The sequence below is a fragment of the Akebia trifoliata genome, chromosome 3 (genome assembly GCF_017979445.1).
Source record: "Akebia trifoliata isolate Shusen 1 chromosome 3, ASM1797944v1, whole genome shotgun sequence".
Lineage (NCBI taxonomy): Eukaryota > Viridiplantae > Streptophyta > Magnoliopsida > Ranunculales > Lardizabalaceae > Akebia > Akebia trifoliata.
Window position 1 is genome coordinate 5060568 of NC_141377.1, and position 22431 is coordinate 5082998.

The window sequence follows — 22431 nt, forward strand, 5'->3', positions numbered from 1 at the left end:
AGAATTGACTAATTAAAAATGATAATTCCATAATTATATATGATTTTTTATGTAGATATTAAGGGGAAAGCAATCTTAATTCATATTCCATTGTAGACCTTTTAACATATCACAGCTTCAACCAACAATCTTCTCTTATTAGAGTAACACCAACGGGCTTAGGTTCTGACTTTGTATCCTCTCCAAATTGTCATTTTACAGTGTTAGAGTCTTCTGAAAGGCACCTTAACTCACTCGGACTGAGGCTTTTGTATTTTGAAATATTTTGAAGAGAGTGGGAAGAGGCAAGAGGATAGAGTGAGTTTCACTTTTTACCTGTAGTTGGTAGAAAATACAATGAGAGTTGTGAAACATTTTATAATAGTTGAATTTGTAGAGTTATTTTAACTAGTACGGTCGGAGTGAAAATCCCTTGAATAGGCAAGATGACTCTCCACACTAAAATGCTCGACAGATATGCCTATTTGCGTTGGGGTTGCTCTTAGACGACTAGTAGTGTTGTACGCCTCGATGTGCCTTCAATATATCGAGGGTGTTGTTGTATACCTCCGTCGTCATCCAGGGTAAAAATCTAGCAATCTCAAACATGCCTTAATGTGAGCATGCTTAAAGGGGTGTTTCGTGTAGATAGCTTGATTCTCCCTTAGTTGAATGGAAGTTTAGTACTAATGCAATTAGGATGCGATAGGGAATAGAAACCCATAAGGTTTCGGTCAAACGAATAATCGAAATCGTCTCAAGCAAAATATTCTAAAAGTTCCCTGTTTTTATCATCCCAACCGAAATCAAGAATATTCTGAAAATGGAACAAAACTTTGAACCATGACATGAACCTCAACTGTGAAATATTCCACAAAAGATAACATCAACCATGAAATTTGTGCTACCTAGATAGCTTCTGCTGAGATGCCTCACAAAGCAGACGAAAAAAAGGTTAAAAAGGCTTTGACAAGAACAAATGATAACATACCAAAGCATAATCGTCCCTACCCAGCATTTTTGTCTCTCAGTGTAGAACTTGAAAGGCTAAAAGAAAAGGAGAGTTGCTAGCTCATGCCAACCCCAACTTTTACTTATTACACCACAATTAAAAATAAAGAAAATAAGTGAATGGTTGAGAGTTGAGAATAAAATTTGGGTGCTAATAGAAGTCTCACTTTAAAATAATAAAAAAATTATTGCTAGATTTCTATTTTTTGGGTTTAGGATTTTACATGAGCCTAATCATAATCGTAAACAAGTACTGAGATTCTTTGAACAAGTGTTATAATGTTGAAGTAATGAATTGAATCATACATTGGTAATGTTGAATGGTGTATTTTAATCTTTAATTAGTGTGTGATTTATAATTTAAGAAATTGGGATGTAATAAGTAAAAGTTGAGGTGTCAATAGTAATTCAAGAAAAAACAGAGAGAAAACCAGCAAGAGAACCCACAAAGCTAAAACTGATTGCACAGAGAACAAGCACTATATTATAAAAGAACCGTCTACATATGGCGAAATAATAATATATGAAAGCGGGTTTGTCGCAAAACAGTACAAATAGAGTGGACTCCTGAACACGCAAAGATGCTTTACTCACAGCACCAACAAAAAGTATATTTAGAGGATACGGAAAACAAGGGATCTCAATCAGACAGTATAGGCTTGTTGGATTGTCTCTATGTCGAGACCCTTCAATCTCACTACTGATTCTACATGACCTTTCAGTGTATTTAGTTCCCTCAGCCTGCAACCAACCATAATAAACAAAACAAAACGAGTCAGTGAGTGTTCTCATCGAGTAAGCCTTCACATTTATCATTTATTGTCCCAATCATCAGAGGTCGTTATAGGTGTCAAATTGGTTCATTGTTTGTGTATATTACTATTGAATGGTGGGTCCAACTCCATTTGTAAGCATCACACATAGTTATATCGTGTTTGGATCGAATTATAAGGTCTATAAAACTAAGAATTGAGTTTTTGGGGACCTTGGTGAAACAATTTTTTTATTTTTTTTCCAACATTAAAGACGTACAATAGACTATGTTGGTTTAACAAATTTCAGTCATTTAAGAGTGTAAATTATTGAATTAGCATTTGCCGGCCAAGCATCCAATGTGCACAAAGTAACAAAAATTCATCAAATACTGAATACTTTGGAAACTCTGTCCCATTAAGAAACAAAATTGGTTCCCTCGATGATACGTAAGTAATCAAATTCTAGTCATCTTCAATTATATTATATGCAACAGTAAACTAAACAAGTGGCAAAAAGGATGTCATTGTAATTTTCAAAAAAGAAAAAGAGAAATAGATGTCATGGTGATGGAATAGGGAAAAAGGGAGGTTAAAATAAGTGAGATTCTATTAGCAGACCAACTTTTGCTTACAACACACCAATAGTTTTTAAATTAAATGAAAGTTTACATATAGATTGGTATATTATAAGTAAAAGTTGGTGTGTAAATAGAAGCTCTCTGTAAAACACTTTTGTTTGATCCATTTGTCAAGATTTAAATGTTTGTTTGTTAAGAAAGAAACCCACCTCGCAATCTCAGCCCGCCTTTTGGCCTCTTCTGCCATATGATTAAGATCTGTGAAATTCGCGCGGTCACCAAACATTTTGGTGTCAGGTGCGTCTAACCCATGAAGTGTTCTTTGTGCATGAGCCCATTTGAGCTCACGTGCTTCCTTCCCGAAATCCTTTTGCCTTGTAAAAGCAATCTGCAAAAAAGAGAATCCGTTGGAAACCGACATCAAGGAGTGTTAAATTGCTCTCAATGGGAAAATGTAATGGCCAACGAGTATCATTCATACCCTTTGTTCAATAACAAGATCCCAAGCCCTCCCACTTAGAGTGTAGCGAATGAGAAACTTTATGATATCAAGCGGGAAGTAAAAGATGATGTTATAAAGCCAATCACACCAGCCCAACCCCATCCAATCCCTTCAATCGCAGCAAAGGCCCAGTTTGCATAAACTGCAATCAAGGTAGCAATCTGCATATAATAAGAAAAGGGTTAGGGTGTTTCCCTGAATAAATTAAGAGAGATTCTATTTCCACACCAACTTTTACTATCACCACCCATTTCACATGTAAATCCTCGTAGAATTAACTTACATCTTGGGGTGTTGTTAGTAGAAGTTGGTGTGGGAATAGAAACTCTGTAAATTAAATGAAAGATGCTCGTATAGAAAGAAATGTGAAGTTCTCTCACCAGCTGAGCAACCACAAAAGCTGATACAAGTAACAAGCCAGGACGCTCAACAAAAGACCAACTCCGTGATCGTGTCACGAATATAAGGGCTTGGCTGATGGTGCTCACTTGCAAGTACACTGCTGAAGCAAGTTTTTTTATGTCGTCATGCTGTGTTTTCTCAAGACTAGGAACATTGAATATTCGCTGGAAATTATGGAAGAGTGCGTTGTTAATCCAAAGTCCAAACAATTGAGAAAAAGAGGTCTTATTAAATTTACAAAACATTAAACTAGAAGAAATGCATTCAATCAGCAGCCCAATATTCTAGATCTAAATAGATACATTCACTAATATGTATGTCCTCAATGCACAAAATTATTCATGATATCAAAGTTTGATATGGGTTGGACTTCTTGTATATGCATGGTTGCGGGGGTGCAGGGTACAGTTCCCCCGGACCAAAAATTTTAGTGCCACTAAAAAGGGAATTATGCTGTAATTTTTTTTTTTTTTTTTCTATTTGTGGGGAGATAGAAGCGTTTAGCAACTCCCGGTTTTACAAATAGAGATCTCTAGGACTGTAAAACTAAAGAAAGAAAATGGTGATTGTTTTTGTTCTGATCCATGGACATAGGCACGCTATTGAACCACGTAAATCCTTGTTTTTCGTATGCGATTTTTGTTTCTTTACTGCTTTTTTTCCCCCCACCAAATTATATTTTTCCAAGTAATTATGGCAGTCAAGAACTAGGATATCATGATAGTATAACCAATGAAGAGGTGACATAGTAAAGCCATGCCTTCGGCACAAAGCAGATTTAATTTGCACTAAGATTTTGAATGTTGAGATCAAAGAGAACATGAAAATTTGACAAAGAACACGAAACCTCCACCACAGTACCCTGAAAAATATTGAGTTTATAATCAAGAGCACATGCCACACCCAATAACTTAACGAACTTTGTAATTTTTCATTTATTAAAGAGAAGTCTTTGTACCGGGAAAAAATTTGTTTTGTACGCTGCCCAAAAGAAAATGACTGTCATCATTGCCAAGTAACCACCAAGAACTATGCCCGTTGCAAAGATCTCAGACAACTTCCAGCTGTCTGGCAGAGGAGATGGTTTCACTCTGTCCTTCGATATTGTCATTATAGTACCTGACATGATAGAGGGTTAGTCACTTATAGACACCAATACAAATAAGAAAATGGAAAGAAAAAAGAAAGCATATAAAAAGTTTAAACAGTAGAAAGAAGTAAGATAGTTAACTAGTTAGCCAATCAGAAAAACGAAGGTAATAGAAAGAATGAAGAATAAGTCCACTAAAGTAGTAAAGGAGGAGAAAAACACAAACCGTCGTTTAGGATGGCAATGATGAGCACCATGAATGGTGGAAAATCAAACTCCCATATAAGAGCAAGCAGCATGAAACCAAGCTGAGACAATGAAAAGTGAAAGTGGGAAAAACCATAAGAACAACACTTTCCTTACTAACTTAGTAAGATTTCAAATTTTATCAGGGGTCATTGAGTTCAAATGGATTACCAAATTGGCAATCCAACACCACTGCCCTCTAGATTTCATGGAAAAAATCAGATCCAAATAAATAAAAAATCAAAAAAATATTTTTTTTGGACTTGATGCAAGGTTTTTAAAATGCAAGGCCACTGAACTCCCAAATTCAAAAATTAAATTTAACGGTGAAAAATAACAATTTTTCAGGGGTTTTTTTTTTCTAAAGTTCATAGAATTTTGACCTCTATATCCCTGTGGCATCGGATCATGTTTTTGGATAACACAAGGTGAGCTCAACGACTCCAAATAAGATTCAAAATCTTACTAAGTTAGTTAGGCTAGCCTTACTCAAACCATAAAACTTACAGAGAACCCAGCCAATTATATTGGTAAAGGCCATAATTCTTATATCAGAAGTATACGACCAGTGCTTACCAAAGGTAACGATATAATGCACCCAAAGACTAAAAATAAAAAAATAAAAAAGAAGACATGAACACCAAAACTACCAGATAACTTACCACAATACGGATTGTAATGGATACCGCATAAATCTGCAGGAAAATCCATTATCACAGATCAAAAAACAATTATAAAGATAGATTTTTTTTACAAAAAAATCGCCCACTGTTGAAAAGTTCATATAGTAGAGGAGAGCTAATCTTATTTATTAACATTAATAATAGTAATCAAACTGTGGACAGTAAAGTAAAATGAGAAATTTTTATTACCGTATAATTTTTCATCCTCTGAAAGATAGCACGACTAGTCAATACGGCACTAATAATGACACTAAGACCAGGTTCTGTAAGAACAATATCAGAAGCACTACGAGCTGCATCAGTTGAATCAGCAACGGCTATCCCAATATCAGCCTTCTTAAGAGCGGGAGCATCGTTGACTCCATCACCAGTCATTCCACAAATATGTTTCCTAGCTTGCAAGCGTTTTACAATTTCGTACTTATGCTCTGAACCAACAGAAAAATAGTAAAAATTAAGCCCAAACTACAGAAGAATAAAACACACAAAGATAACCAATTAGAAGCCAATTGGTCATGGGAGACATCTATATAATAAAACACAACAGTGAGTCCCACTCTCTTTGGTCTCAAGATTTATACCTCTTAAGCAATGTATCTCGAGGACATGTTTTGCCATTTTACCTTTTCTCTTCTTCCTCTTTCCAAAGATACCTCTAACTTTATTCTCTTTCTACTTCTACCGTTTTACAATATTACCCATCTAAATTTCTTATTTTTCCTCTTTTACCCCATTAACCCCAAAGAGGATGCCCCGTGCTATAGGTGCGTGAAAACTCTAATTAAAGTATAAAACCAAGCACAGATATCATAAGCAGTACCCGGGAAAACACCAGCGAAACCATCAGCTTTCTCTATCAGTTCATCAACCGGTAAAGCTGCAATCGATTCATCCTTGTGTTGGCCTAGCAAAGCAGATGAGGGGTACATGTTGGTTCCCATTCCAAGGCGACGTCCCGTTTCCTTACCAATTGCCAGTTGATCACCTAATAGAAGTTGAAAGAGTCAAGTAGCTAGCAAGACCCACTCACTGAAGTAAACCACAAATTAAATATAGGAATGGGATTGCATCACTTAAAAAAGAAAATCGGGCAAGAATGACACGATATAGAACTCAGAACATAATGGAAAATACAAGAAAATGTTGAAACATGTAAACATGGCAGCATCATGCATGTTTCAAAACTCGCAATGACGTCTTGTCTCATCCATAGATGAGACTGAGTTGTCTCGGACAAGTCAACTCATCTCGAATGAGATATATCATTTAACTCGGATTAAAATGATTTATTCAATTTTTTTTTTTGTAAAGTAGATTAGAACATGTTTGATCATAAAATCATGTTTATTTATATAATAAGCATTCAAATTCTGAAAGAAGTTAATCATTTTAATTAAAAATAAAAAATCCCAGCTGACTCGGCTGAGTTTTACTGACTCGGACGAGAATTTCAAAATATTGTCCGAGTCATCTTGTTTATCTTGCGAGATGGAGTTAAGTCTGGGATGTCATGTAAATCCATCTCGATGTTAAACGATACTGAGATGACTCGAACAAGTAATCTCTGTCTCATACAAGATTTAAAAGCCATGGTGTCATGTGCATTATGAACTTCGATGGACCAAGTCAAGCCATACAAGGTTTAGCATAAGCTTTGAAACTTCAAAAACACCAGATGCAGTCTGCTCTACAACTAAACCCAATTACTTGGGTCAGAAACACAAATTTTATTCATGAGAGTATTAGGGATTAACATCTCATAGTAAAGGTGGTTGTAAGCCCTAAAGCTGTCATCATTAACCTCCAAAGAAAAAGCCCCTTTCAAGAAGACAAAATTTGTGCACCAAATGCTAATGAGTAGCTTCCAACAGTGAACTAATAGAGAATAATGTCATAAGGCAGAAATCTACCTGTAATCATCTTAACACTAACCCCGAGATTCAGAGCCCTTCTAATTGTCTCTGCACTGTCATGTCTGGGTGGGTCAAAGAGAGGCATGAGACCAATAAACTGCCACGGACTTCCGGGGCTCTCTTTCCTTCCTTCCGGAACTTCCTGTTCAATAACGAAAGACAAACCCAAGGAATTATAGATTATGAAGTGCGTTTAGTACTACATGTCCAATATTGTTAAATATTGGACATGTAGTACTAAAAAAGATTTTCACATATGCTGCCATTGCATACTCCAAAAATGTGCTATCAGACACTGGGAGATCGTATATTGTAGCATGCCATGCCATACTGTCCAACAGTCAGAAATATGACCGTTGGACACAAATATATATTATTTATTTATTTATAGCTAAAATCCACCATTCGGCTATAAATACCCCCATTTCTGCCATCCATACTCCTACAACATAATTATGGTGCATTTTTCTGGAATTTTTTTCGCATTTTTTTTTTTTTGGAAACACATGTGATCACATACGCAATGTGTGAAATCTCATATGTGGGTAGCACATGCTGGATGCACATGACCACATATGCCATTTAACAACATTTTACATGTCAGAAATAAGCAGCAGAAATCGTGATCAAGAAAGAGAGAAACACGTTATATTACCTGATATGCTACTGCAAGTGAGCGTAGACCTCGCTCTGCAAACTTATCAATCACAGCATGAACTCTACGCTCTATGTCTGACTTATTGTGTACAAGATTCAGAATCTGAGAACCATATAACAGGAAGCAATAAGGATTGACACAGATAATGCAGGATCCATCCAAATACACCAAAGTAAGTTAAGACTAAACCTGTTCCGGTGCCCCTTTGCTAACCCGATGCATTCTGCCTTCACCGTCAATATAAGTAAGAGCTGTTCGCTTGTCAGTCGGGTTAAATGGAAGGAAGTGAAGCTCTTGTATGCCAGCTCGTGCCTTTAAGTAACCAAAAAGAAAAAGAAAAAGACACACAAAAAATGAGGAAGATTTAACAAACAATCAATATATCTACAAGAATTCATATATTTCACTAACGGATACCTCCTTTGGATCAGCCAACGTCCCAACTATAGCAGCATCTATAGCGTCCTGATTTTCAATACGGGAAGCTCGGGCCGCCATCAGAAGAACGGTATCTGGATCTACTCCTTTTGTGAAAACCTGATTAAATAAATTCCGAAAGAATGGTTACGTCTAGAATTCACACTCTTCCCTCAATTAGAAAGGCATCAAATACCCATAGCATCCCCTATATGACCTCAATTAGATTCTTGTCAACCGTAAGCTTGTTCAATGTGAGGGTTCCAGTCTTATCGCTGCAAAGCACATCCATGCCAGCCATTTCCTCTATTGCTGTCATTCTCTTTGTAATAGCTCCCTGCATTAGTTAATTACAATGGACCAAAGTATTAAATTTTGACATTTTTCCACCACATATACCGAAATATTTCCAATTCCACAAGTTCCGACACGAAATTTAACCAACAGTTACTTTTGTATATATTTTGGTGGAAATCACTATTCATTTCACGAAATATTTCCATCATTTTCAAAAATTGTAATAATTTCCACACTGATCGAAATATTTCCATTTCCAAACTAACTGAAATCAAAATTTAATACCTTGCAATGGACTCATATAAGGTACTCAAGCCACAAACAATTAAAATCAAAATAACAAAAAAAAATTCAAAATGGCCAACCTGTTGAGATAATCGATGAGAACCAATTGCCATTGTCACAGATAGAACCGTGGGCATGGCAATGGGAATCCCTCCAATGAGAAGCACGAGGAGGTTATCTATTCCTGGACGATATTTCCGATCTTGTATTGGATACATGACAATAATCTCAATTATCATCCCCACAGCAATCGAACATATGCAGAAATTCCCGATTGCAGTCAAGACCTAAGAAGAGGTGAAACAAGAATTCATTCAAATTAGAACAACAATCATGAACAAAAATAGTATATCGCATCATCAATTTCCTTACCTTTTGGAAATGGCCAACTTGATTCGTGGTGTCTACAAGATGAGCAGCCTTGCCGAAGAATGTATGAACTCCGGTGGCGATTACGACCGCATCAATCTCTCCTTGTTTACATGTAGATCCTGAGTAAACACCGTCCCCTGGGCCTTTCGTTACTGGTAGGGACTCCCCTGTAAGAGCAGACTATAAAACCCAGACAAGGAACCTTCAGTAAGACAGATTAATTATGAAAGCTTTTAACAATGGTCCCAAGAAAATAGAGAAACCTGGTCAATTTTCAACGGGTCTCCATCAAGAAGACGGGCATCAGCAGGGATGATATCTCCAAGTTTGATACTAATTATGTCACCAGGAACAAGAATAGCTGCATCTTCTTCATTCCACTTTCCATCGCGAAGAATCTGAGTTGTAGTTCATAAATATTAAAAAAAAAAATTAGATTTCCAAAAATATAGCAGAATCAACTGTTAAAGTTAAAACCCATCATCATCAAACACTTATAAAATAAAAATGAGAGAAACCCAACCATAAATTCCCACAATCAGATTGAAATAATAACTAATTGGAAAGAAAGGTACACAGAGAATCTATATTTTAATTCATAAATATTATAACCCAACTTAGAATTCCAAATATTTAGCAGAATACCCATCATCATCAAATCAAACACTTAAAAATAAAAAAATGACAGAAACCCAAACCACAAATTCTTATAATCAGATTGAAATAATAATTAATTGGAAAGAAAAATACACAGAGAATCTACATTTTAATTCATAAATATAGCATGATCAAATATTAAAATTAAAACCCATCATCATCATCAAACACTTGAAAATAAAAAACGACACGAATCCAAACCACAAATTCCTACAATCAGATTTAAACAACAATTGGGTAAGTGGGTTTTTTCTACTACCTTAGCCTTGGGAGCGAGACTAGCCATTAGAGCTGCCGCCGCATTACCAGCGTTGTTCTCTTCTATAAAACTGATGGTTGAGTTGATGATAAGCAGAGTTATTATGCCCACAAAGTCCTGCCAATCTGGAGGTTTTCCCTACAAATTAAAATTCACAAAAAATTAGACAAATTTCCCATCTTATAATAAAAAGTAGAACAGTTCTCAGTGCTCACTCCTCCATTAGCAAGGGCAATAGCCATGATTGCAGCAGCTTCCATGACCCATGATAAAGGATTCCACATAAACCCTAAGAACTTCAAGACTTTGCTCTCCTGAAACACCCAGAAATTAAAAAATTAAAAAATTAAAAACTATTTTTGCAGATAAGAAATGGAAGTGTGGAGAAGCAAAGAAACCTTCTTTTCTTCAAGCTTGTTGTGCCCAAAGATGGATAATCTCTCCTGAGCAGCGTCAGTTGTTAAACCTTCTCTGCTACATCTCAGATTCTCAAAAACTTCTTCAATGGGTATGTTTTCCTGAACTCAAAAACACAAATTTATCAGCAAAACTTTCAGAAAAAAATCAAAAAACAAAAACATTTCCTCAAGTTCAGATCTAGTACCAAGTCCACAGCCTCCTTTAACACAGCTTCCAGAACTTCAGTTTTGTCCTCCATCTCTCTCTCTCTCTCTCTCTCTCTCTCTCTCTCTCTCTGTTACTCTCTACAAAACCAAGAAAATATCAGAAACCATAGAAATTCTTTGTGAGATAAACCAAATCTGAGGAAGAGAGGAGAAGGGAAGTAAAACCGTACCAACCAACCAACCAACAACAGTAGAAGTAAGCCAGTAACAGATGAGGCGTTTTTTTTATTGGTGAAGAGAGAGAGAGAGAGTTGTCCGAAATACAAGGCATAAAGTATATAAAATATACCTTGGCAGGTGCACTTCCTAATATTATGGTTTTTAAAATTTAAATTTTCATAATTTAGAGAGCTGCTATTGGCACCCAACTTTTACTTATTACATCCCGATTAAAAATAAGTAAAATAATTGTAATGTAAAATTACCATTTTGTGGTCTTGTGCACAATTCATTTTAATTCCCAAAATATATTTTTCCAATGAGCTCATCACTTTTATTAACAGTGATCTCATTTGATAAATTATCAATTACCACGTCATTAAAAATATCAAGGGTATTTTAGTTTTATTTTGCTTGCTATCTCGTTAATTATAAAAGTCACTTTAAAATTACTTACGATCTCGATGATAATTTATCAGCGAGATCACAGATTGTAAAAGCGACAGTCTCGCTAGAAAACATGTTTTGAGAATTAAAATTAACAGTGTGCCAGAATCGATATTTTGTCATAAGTTACACTAATTTACGAAAATTTCTCATAATTGAATGGTTGAATATAAGTAAAATTTGGAATGTCAATAAAAGTCCATTCAAACTGTACTAGCAAAAACCACTCTCCACAAATTTAATTGCAGTAAGATGTGTCATAATTGTCATCGTTTTTTAACCACTAACAAGAAGAGAGAGAAACCCACACTCTTCTTTTGTCTCTCGCACTTTCTCTTTTTCTAGAAAATTTTGAAATAGAGGATTAGAGTCTGAGTGCATTGAAGCTCTTTTGGAGGACTCTGGTTCTGTATAATGGCAGTTGAGAGAGGATACAAAGTGAGAGCTCAAGTGCATTGGAGTTGCTCTAAACAACTACTGAAATTATTTGAACGAGCATGTTTTGTAATGGTAAGATTATAATTTGAGCCAAACTTTCGTAATGTTTGAAGAGTGTTTTAATCTTTAATTGGGGTGTGACAAATAATTTAAGAAATTGGAAGGTAATAAGTAAAAGTTAGGGTGCCAATATCAACTCTCATACTTTATTATTTGTAAGTTTCGTGTTAATTTTTATTTATTAATAGGTATTAGTAAAATGATCGTGTTATACACCTGAGTAAGGAAACGAAATGTAAATTAAAAACCAACTTTGATGAATATTAAAAGTTAGTTGTTTGTCATTAGATCCATTATTATCTATTGATGATATGGTTGAATGTGGTATGATTCGATTAAATTACGACAATACTCATTGTAGAACATGAAAAAATGAAAGATAAATTTTATGGATTTAAAATGTGATAAAGATTGGGAGAAATTAATGGTGTAATATGAGAGGGGAGATAAATTATGAGAGTTAGAGGGTTAAAAGAGGAAAAACAATAAAGTTGGACATGAATTGTTGGAAATAGGGAGAGGAGGAAAGATAACAAAGTTTGAGAGGTATTATTGAAAAATGGGAGAACAGAAAAGATAATATATCAAGTTGGAGGGGTATTATTAGAAAATGAAAGAATATAAACTATAATATATAAAGTTGGAGGACTATTCTTGAAAAGGAAAATAAAAAAAGAAAGCTAATAAGATTGGAAAGAAAAAGAAGAGGTAAGATTTGAAGTGAGATTAAATCGCAACCCCCCTTTATGGAAGGGGATTAAGTGAGTGGGATTCCATTTTATATTTTATTATATATAGTAAGATCGTTTCAATTAAAATAAGTGTCCTAATTTGGGATGTAGAGGTCAAAATAAAACATTGTTTTCATTATATATATATATTAATTAATTAATATTGATTTTTTTAAACAATTCTCACCCTCCTATTTATAATAGTAATAAATAAATAAAAAGTTGTGTAGCAAAAATAAAATGATAGTATCACGCACACATTTTATATAATCGAGCATTTGAATGCATTAAAGAAATAATTGTTAATAGGTTGGGTTCGAATCAGATCAAATCAGATAATATTTGCCTGAGTTGTTATTGAATTATATTAGGAGAAAGTTACCATTGCCACATCAAATGTGTGCAATTCTTTGATGATTTACATAGGAATTGGTGTGGCATTAGTAAAACTTGGTGAAAAAATAGCAATTATGTGTTAGAATAACTTATCCCAGTTGAATTAACTACAAGCGTTTGTAGAACAAAAGTTGATCAAAGTTAAAGTTATTAGGAAATTGAGATGAAACTCAAATATAATATGAATTGAAGGTGATAGTTAGTTTAATTGATAAAGTCTACAGGTGATGATATCATATATGCATAGGTTTAATTTCAATCATCATCGAATTATTTGATCTCGTTTAAATCAAGTTTATCGATAAATAAAATAATACAAAAGAAAAGAAAAAGAAACATAATATCAATTAGGGATATAAGAAGAATTAATAATATAAAAAAACGAATAATATTCATTATATCAAACCCAACTTTTTATGATATGACTTTGAGGATGATCAAATACTAAAATTGTGGAGACAAGGACCAATGTCATGATGGCGATAAACACGATAACTTGACATCTAGTCCTTTATGGGGTCGTTGGACACAACTTGCCGTGACGATGGTTTCGTAATAGTAAACAAAAGGCTTTCATGGTCAATATAACCCATGTGAATGATTGTAATCACCAGAAGTGTGTTTGACATGTATGAATGTTACGCAAATATTTGATTTATTAAAGGATCCGACAAGGTATCATGGACATGAAAATTATTTTTGAAAAAGAAAAAAAGGGAGGAATCTTATCTTTAGATTATTTTTTTTATTGCATTTTATCTCTCTTTTTTCGACATAATTGTGACTCAAATAATTAGTTAATCTTGATTTAGGTGGAATTCAGAGTCGTACTAATTTTAAATCACATTATATTCCATGAAAAGATCTCTACCAACTAGACATAGTAATTCTTTTAATTATAATTAATGATCTTGAATGAATTAAGGGTGCATATGGTTCGAATTTGTGGCAGAAACAGAATCAAATATGATCGGTTCTACAAATTTGAAATTGAATCAATTCAATTATCCTATAAAATCAAACTAATTTAAATCAACCTTAGTTTGGATTGGTTCAAATTAGTTCTCGGTTCTCATACTTTTTATTTTCAATAATAAAATTAAAATAGTTAGAACTTAAAACTAAGTAAAATAAATATTAAACAAAACATCACGCATTACACATAACACATATAAACAAGACATCAACATATTTATTATTTCAACATAAACAAAGCATCACACATAACACATTAAAAAAAATTAAAAATAAAAATTAGAAAATAAAACAAGAAAGTCAATTTTAACACTTCTATTGTAAGGGATGATTGAAGATCAAAGTTATTCTTAAAACCAATATCAAGAACCTGAATTAAAATGTTACTTGTTCAAAATCGAATCCATCATCAATTAAAAAAATATATTTGAACGTTTTTACCTTTTATCTTTTAAGATTATATTTTGTTTAACATATATATATATATATATAAATTAGTTCGATTCTTGGATTTGTTTGATTCCATTATACCCTTAATTCGGAGTTGAACAAAATCAATCGTTTTTTTAATTTATTTTTACAATTCGTACTTGAACAAAACCATGCTCAATCTGAACCAATCCAATCCAATCCAAAAAGCTTCGCATTGGTTTAGTTATTGGATTTACCTGATCTAGTGTGCACCCCTACAATAAAGTGATTGCATCAAAGGAATCCAATTTTGAAGCGGATACCTCGCTTCAAAATTTGAAGGAACACTCCTTGTTACAAGACACATGGCACTTTAAATTTATTTCACATCTCTACATTTTCATCAAAATTTGGAATACCTCCTTAAAAATGGCACGTGTAATACAATGGAGAGATTCCTTCAAAATTTCAAACGAACCTCACCTTCAAATCTAAGGGGTTGCCACTTTTGTAAAGCATATGGGCCCACCTCGTGAACAAACACCTAACGAGTCGCCACTGCTCTTATTATTTAATGATTTAGGAGATATTTTTCTTATAAAATCAAAAGTACCAAGTTTTTTAATTATTGTTCTAATAGAGCTTCTATTGCCACATCAGCTCTTACTAACACCACCTCAAAAAATGCTAGCTTAATATGAATTGGTGTGGTGCTAGCAAAAGTTTGGTGTGGTAATAGAAATTCTATTTTTAAACTCTATTATTATATACCTGGCAATATAAATATGTACTTGCCAGTATCACTATCACATCTCATAAAGAAAATAATAATTTATAATAAATAAATTTTTAATGGGAAGAAAAGAAAGAGAGCTCAACCATTAGCAACTTAATTAACAAGTCATCAGAGTCAGTGTTGATTTTTCTGGTCTCTCTTGTCCTCCTTTCTGTCTTTGCTGACCTTTGAATTTCACTGATCTTTCTCTATTTGACAAATGTGTTGGCTATCTTGGTCCAAGACTCAGACATCTCAACTTTTTTACTTAATAAAAGGGTTGAATCATGTGTTTCGCACATACAAACAACATGTTTGTATATATTCATCTTTTAGAATAAAATTTTGACGATCAATCTTGTCCATCTACTAGGTGGGGTCCCTAATATCATCATGAGAGGATGGAATTGATTAGAAGGATGGAATAATCATTGTAACCAATCTTGTTGTGAAATCATTGATTTGATTTATTAATTCCTTATTGAAAAATGTTGAAGTAACATTGAAATTGACATCGTTTCACATATTACTGATGTGGATATGTGCATAGGATCATAGATACTTTTCATTGAGATACGGATGAAAAGCGTATATAGTTCTGGGCATACCAATGTGTGAAACGATGTCAATTTCAATGTTACTCGAGCGATTCTTCCTTATTTAAAGAATTTTATAAATTACTTAAAAAACATTTGTGAATTTTGTGACTATTGGTGGAGATCGGTGAAAGAAAATTTTGAGAGAAGAGAGATTAAAATACTGACATGTTTATTTATTAATTTTTTTTTAAACGTCATTTTTTAAGTGTAAATTTTCAAATAATTATAATTTTTTTGTTGTTGATATTTTTGAAATATTACTAATGTTAGACAAAGTTATCATGTAATATTTATAATTTGATAATATTTTATCAACATTACATGATAGTTGTGTGAACACTTTCGATATTTTTGAAAATTATTTAAAATTTTACTTTTTTTTTTTAAATAACTGATTTTTTATAATATAATCAACAATTTTTAATAGAGTCGTGATAATCTAACGTCCCTCCCTTCTCTGACAACATCCCCATCACATAACAGTAGATCATTTACCTCGGGATATATAAAAATATATTTACTATTCTACGTATCCCGAGGCAAATATTTACAATATTGTCTGATGGGGGTGTAGTGGGGAGAATGTCATAGGGGTACGTCAAACTTGTTACTATAGTTAGTGGGAGTAATGTATTATGGTGGTTTGTGTTCCATGTGATCTTTCTTTTATTTTCACGTGAGTCCAGCGGAAAATGAGCCGAAATAGAAGGTTTGAATCCTCACTTCGAGACATTGGGGACCTGCGTATAAAATAATGATGTCAAGAGCTAAGAAAAAGACACGTCATTGTTAGAAAGAAGAGAGCTTTACGCAACAGACGTGACTGTTGCATTTTTTTTTTTTTAATTAAAGGACCCTTATTGATGGACTTCTTTCTAAATAGTCCCCAAGTTTTTAATGACAACTTGGCAGGACATTTAGTAGATATTTTCTTTCTAAATGATCTTTGGACCTCATCTCCCACATTTCTCATGATTTAATATCCTATCCGTTTGAACTCATCATTTTCATCTATAAATTGGATTTTTGACATCTCAATTAAGTTTTGGAGATTCTATTCTGTAAGAAATGATTCAAGAGATTTTCGAATATTTTGAAGATGTATGTAAAAAATTAAGGTTTTTTTCACTTTTATTCTTTTTTTTTTTTTTTCTTTTTTTAATTTATGAAAATCGATCAATAATGATTCTTTTAGGTTGAAATCATTTAAACAAAATGGTTATCTCAAGTTTTTAGTTGATCTTTTCATGTATTTTATTCAGAAAAACTCAAAAATTAAAAATGGGTGGGTTTTACTAGTATTGAGTTCACTACTTTTTATTTCAAAAATGGTGAACTCAACAATAATTAAAAGAAGCATCAAGTTCGATAGTAAATAAAAAGAGGTGATCTCGATAGTAAATAGTAGTGAGTTTGACAGTAAAAAATGTGAACTCGACACTAAATAAAAAAGTATCAAGTTCGCAATAAAAATTATGAACTCGACAATATGAGCGGCCATTAAAAAAGTATTTTTTTACTAAATGTCCTGTCAAACTAACATGCAAACCTTAGAGACTATTTAGAAACGGTCCTTTAACTAATTTTTCCTTTAAACTTTATGAAATTTGTCACCCACCAAAACTCACTTTGTCAAGTTTGTTACCGAGCATACCCTGGAGTGAGATCCACGTCATAAAATTCAAATTTATGTGGTTAATTTGTTACTTGACATACCTTGAGTGGATCCATCAATTTTTGACCTCCAAAAACATGATTTGATGCCACAAGATTATAAAGGACAAAATTTGTCACGCCCCGAAATCCCAACACGAATCCCTGTGATTCATCGGTTAGAATCTCGAGGTGTGAGGTAGTCAATCACACAATCTGACAGAACATTCATAAATAATAATACTTATGAAAAGAAAATATACGCAGCGGAATAAACATTTAACTAACATCTATACGAGAGTCTAGAGTAAACAGAAGAAATCGACAAACACTGATATAAGTCAAGATCTTTAATCTCATAATTCATCAGGTTACAAAAATTTCAAAACTACCATGTTTCTTATCTACAGTCAAAAACCGCTAAGATCCTCTACTAGTCCTCAAAGACATGGCGGCGGCAAGACATCAATCTGATCCTCCTCGAGGACCTCCTCAAAAGACTCCTCAAAGAACGGTTCTTCAAAAGTTGAATAATCTGAAAGGGGAAGGATAGGGTGACTAACAGGGGAATGTTACTCAGCAGGATGAACGCCGTTCTAACAACGAGTCATACTTGCACGAGTAATCAGTTGAACAGTTAAATAATGTAAGTTTTTCATAATGTAACATACAATAAATGTCTAAGCATATTCAATAAACAGTTAAATAATTTCAACCTATCATTTAAAGTAACATATGCATCTTTTAAATGAAAATATCTATCAATCATTACAAAATAAGAAAAAGATACATAATAAGAACACGGCGGTGTAATCGATAAGAGAGCAGAGGAACACGCCGATATAACCGCCTCGGCTATGGTAATACGATATTCCAAACTTAACCTCCGATGTGGAATCTCATCGTTATAATCTGATTTTGTGGCCGGTCTAGCATACCACGGTTGGATGACCATTTATCCGGCTCAGACTGGTCGTTGACCAAGAACCCAATACTGAGTTCAACTAACGGTGAGGTCGACCGTTTGACGACTACAGACTAAAAGTGATCACTAACTAGCCCAGGAGACCCCTCGCGTCGAAGCCTATCAAGAGGCAATGCATGTGAACCCCGCCTAGCTCTACACTATACAGAGACCGCCTTTACACACAACGTTCCCCAGGAAATAAGTAGGAGAAATTCCCGGATTTCATAAGCTGTAATATGCTCTAAGGTATCCCATACTACCGAAGAGCATATGACATCTAGTGTTATCCTAGATTGACTCGCCGCTTCCGGACACACAGCAACGCGTCACTCTTTATGGGTTTTCTACAAACCTTTACTGGTAAACAAAATAATTTATTTTGTATATAATATATCATTTCTTTTTAATCGAAAATACAAACAAACTCTGGTAGTGCCTTCCAGTGACAGTTATCTATCATTTTCATCCATCAACCATCTTATCCCTCTATCTATCTATCACGTTTTACATGGCATGGCCACTACGTAGAACTAGAGGCACTGTCCCATCAATCAGTCGAGAACATACGTTCTCTCTATCCATCCATCAATTAAATCGATTAATCAATCATCTAATTTCTTACATATCTATTAAAGTAATTTTTCCTTTAAAGTAATTCGAAATCCATAAAGCATCAACCAATTCCATTCGATGGTTTTGGTTGAGTCGAGAGACTCGAAAACAAAGATAAAATCATAAGACATAAAAGCTGGAAATCTATGAAAATTTAACTAAGTGTTAAAAAAATGATTTTTCAAAGTCGAAATTGAAAACGAACTATTTATTTATTTATTAAAGAACTTAAAGTAATACTTAATTAGTTTTAATAAAATAAATGTAAGAAATGGGTATACATACTATATGGAAGCAACACAAAACAAATTAGAACCAAACTCAACATTCGGATACTTTTCCGAATTGCTGATTTTTTGTCGAAACTCGACCAAACTCGATCCAAATATCATATTAACTATAAAATGCTTATATTACATCAAATGAACTAAAACCAATCATAACTAAGCATGTAAACATGATTCAAATCGTTCAAATATGTATAAACTTAATGAAATAATCGATTTATCAACAATCATATGGATTTTCTATGAAATTATCGCATAACTAGAAGGTAGAAGGGAAGGCAACATACCTCAAGCTAATTTCAACGGTTGAACGAACTTTAAAATCGCCTCGGCCAATCTCTAAAATTTTCTTCCGGCGAAAATCAGATTTCTTTGCGTCCACGCGTAACCCTCGGCGAGAGGAACAACTTTCCTTCTTGCGCCTAAGCTCGGATCGTTCTCGTTTAGTGTAGATCTGAGTTTCAAATATTGAAGGAAAATGGTTGAGATTTGTTTGGAGAGGAGAATAAGAAAAATCTGATTTTTCTAATAGAATTTAGATATTTATATCACTTAAGTTGGGACATACTTTGCATTTTGAGAATTATTTTTCCCGAATGCCGAATTGGACAAACTTATACTCTATTTTGGGTGATTTTTCGACACGAATCTAATAGTATGATCGGTTTCCTCAAATTACGTCTCTAAGGTGTCGTTTACCTATTGGAAAAATATCAAATGCGAAACTCGAGAATTTGATAATTTTTAAATCAATGCACGGATCTAAAATTCTTTCCTCGAGATACATTTTAGGATTTTCAGATCATTACAAAATTCTACAAACTTAAAAAAAAAAAAAATTCAAAATTTTTTTATTGTGAATTTTAGATTTAAATTTGAGAGTTCGATAGCCATCTATTTTTAATGCCCATGATCAAGCTCAAAAAGGCATTTTTTTCTTCTTCTTTTTTTCTTTTGAATATGAGTTTTTACATGAAATCTAGAAGCCTGTGATGTTGGATTTGCTTATTTGATCATTCATGTGGACCCGACGATTCTTAGTAAGATTTTAAATCTTACTAAATTAGTCACTTTCTTCAAGTAATAAACCTGATAAAGTAAGAGATTTTTTATAATAAATTTGCAATAGATAGGTCTTTTCGATTAATCTCTCTAAAAATAATTAATTTAGAGTAATTTACTAGTACCCCTGAGAAATTGATGATATTAGGTTTACTGTCCTGTAAAATGTAAGATTAAGTTTACCCCTTGACTGAAAGTCAAGGTTGATTTAGAATGAAATTTTAATTTTAATTTAATACTTCAAATTTTTGAAAAAAAATTAATAAAAAGTTCATCATTAAATCGTCCAAAAAAAATATTGACTTTCGGTAGGAAGGGTAAACTTAATCTTGCATTTTGCAAGGCGATAAACCTAATATTGAAATTAGAGCCACTTTGATATCATCTATAGTTTTAAATCTTTTCTTTGCGTCTACGATATCGAGATGAGTCACTATCTTTGATAATTTTATATTTTATTATTAATTCCAAACCAAGAAGAAGAAGAAGATGATGTTGATGCTGATGAGATATTTGAATCTTGGTTATAGCATATTGTCTTAGATGATTTTTAAAAGAATGATGTGATCGATCTATACATAAATAAATAAATAACTTGATTGATGATTTGTATAGAATAAAAAATTTCATTTATGCTACAGAGACATGTGTCACCATAAGATACGAGTTGAACCCTAATCCTAAGAGTTAATTCGATAAAATACATTGAATATGAAATGACCCATGCCTACTCCAAAGTCATCTTACAAGTTTAGAATCCCTTTCGCAATCAAGAATCGACTTCACAAATGAAACAATTCTAAACTCTTAGAGTTGGGATGGCACACACGACAATGTAATCACGTTGATAGATATATCAGACATAGAAAGAAGATCAATCGATAAAATACCCAACAACAAGCGACAATGGAACAAAGCAAGGTCAAGGTAATCCACGAGACATAGGGAAGGTATGATTTAGAAATCTAGAATCTAACAAAAAGACTAACATGACTTCTCACTACTCTGAAAGCATGTGTTTTCATACAAGATTACTAGACGAAATGTATCACCTACTTGTATTCCATCATGTTATAAAATACGCAACAATCGAAAGCCAATGCATGTGATCTCTTTAAATTCATTAACTGGCTTGGTCATCATGGAATCAAAGACATGGGTGCATTTACATTGGGGGCACTTGCCCCCACAAGAATTTTCAAAATCAAAGAATTTATGAGTAATTGTGATAGATAATAACAACGGATAAAAAGAATTCATTGTTATTACCTCCACAATTATTCTTTTCTACTCTTAATGCCCCCCACAAAAAAAAATATCTCTTAATTGAACCCACAAATATTTTTTCACTCTTAGTTGCCCCTACATGGACAATATCTTGGCTCCGCCCCTGATCGAAGACATCCCACCAACTTACTATTGAACACCACAAATATCAAGGATGAAGACAAAGAAATTTACCCAAAAGGACTTGTCTTACACCTTGTATGGGTCCACCAAGATAAATATTTATAGGGTTGATAGGCACGAAATATTATACTACCAATCATTTCTCTCGAGTACGACTTCAAGCTTTTTGTGTTAATGTTTCAAAGAACATCAAATTCCAACTTTTAGAGACGTGTTGGTTTTTTATATCAATAACTTGGATCATACTCGTCCTTGTTTTTATGATTAATAATAATTTTAAGTGTTATAGAGTGTTAGACTTAATATTTGATTAAATTCACATTTTTGTCATTTTAGTGGAGTTAATCATTGACTAAAAACTCAGGTTCTACCCATGTTGATGATGTGGTGGAGGATCATCCAATAATTTAGACCTACAACATCCATTATTAGATGGCCAACAAAGACAAGTTTACACTCACCAATGGAAGAAAAATTAAATATTTATATAAAAAAAAGGAAAGATAAGAAGGGTTCAATGTATTTTAGCAAGCAAACAACCCAAATTGACAAGTTTTCTCTACTTTATCTGACCTATTGAGACTAACAACTCATGCTTACATCCACTAATATAGAGGAAGTGTTGATCATGTCTTTAGCTCAATTTTATCCAATTTCCTATTATTTGATTTGGAGAAATAAACTATGAAATTTTTGTGCCTCTTTCTTTTACAAAGACT

General features: G+C 33.4%; 1 protein-coding gene across 1 annotated transcript; it reads right to left on the reverse strand.

The window, feature by feature from the left end:
- Positions 1-1448: 1448 nt before the first annotated feature.
- LOC147405687 (ATPase 11, plasma membrane-type-like) lies at positions 1449-10974 on the reverse strand. Its single transcript, XM_086433486.1, is given in 22 exon segments — positions 1449-1731; positions 2533-2711; positions 2805-2911; positions 2914-2986; positions 3206-3391; positions 4186-4346; positions 4544-4625; positions 5226-5258; positions 5436-5674; positions 6067-6231; positions 7157-7301; positions 7815-7919; positions 8007-8129; positions 8235-8354; positions 8452-8571; positions 8897-9103; positions 9189-9368; positions 9452-9586; positions 10105-10242; positions 10320-10418; positions 10503-10622; positions 10709-10974. Coding segments are annotated over 22 exon segments (2868 nt in total). The 5' UTR covers positions 10763-10974; the 3' UTR covers positions 1449-1634.
- Between the last annotated feature and the right edge of the window lie 11457 nt (positions 10975-22431).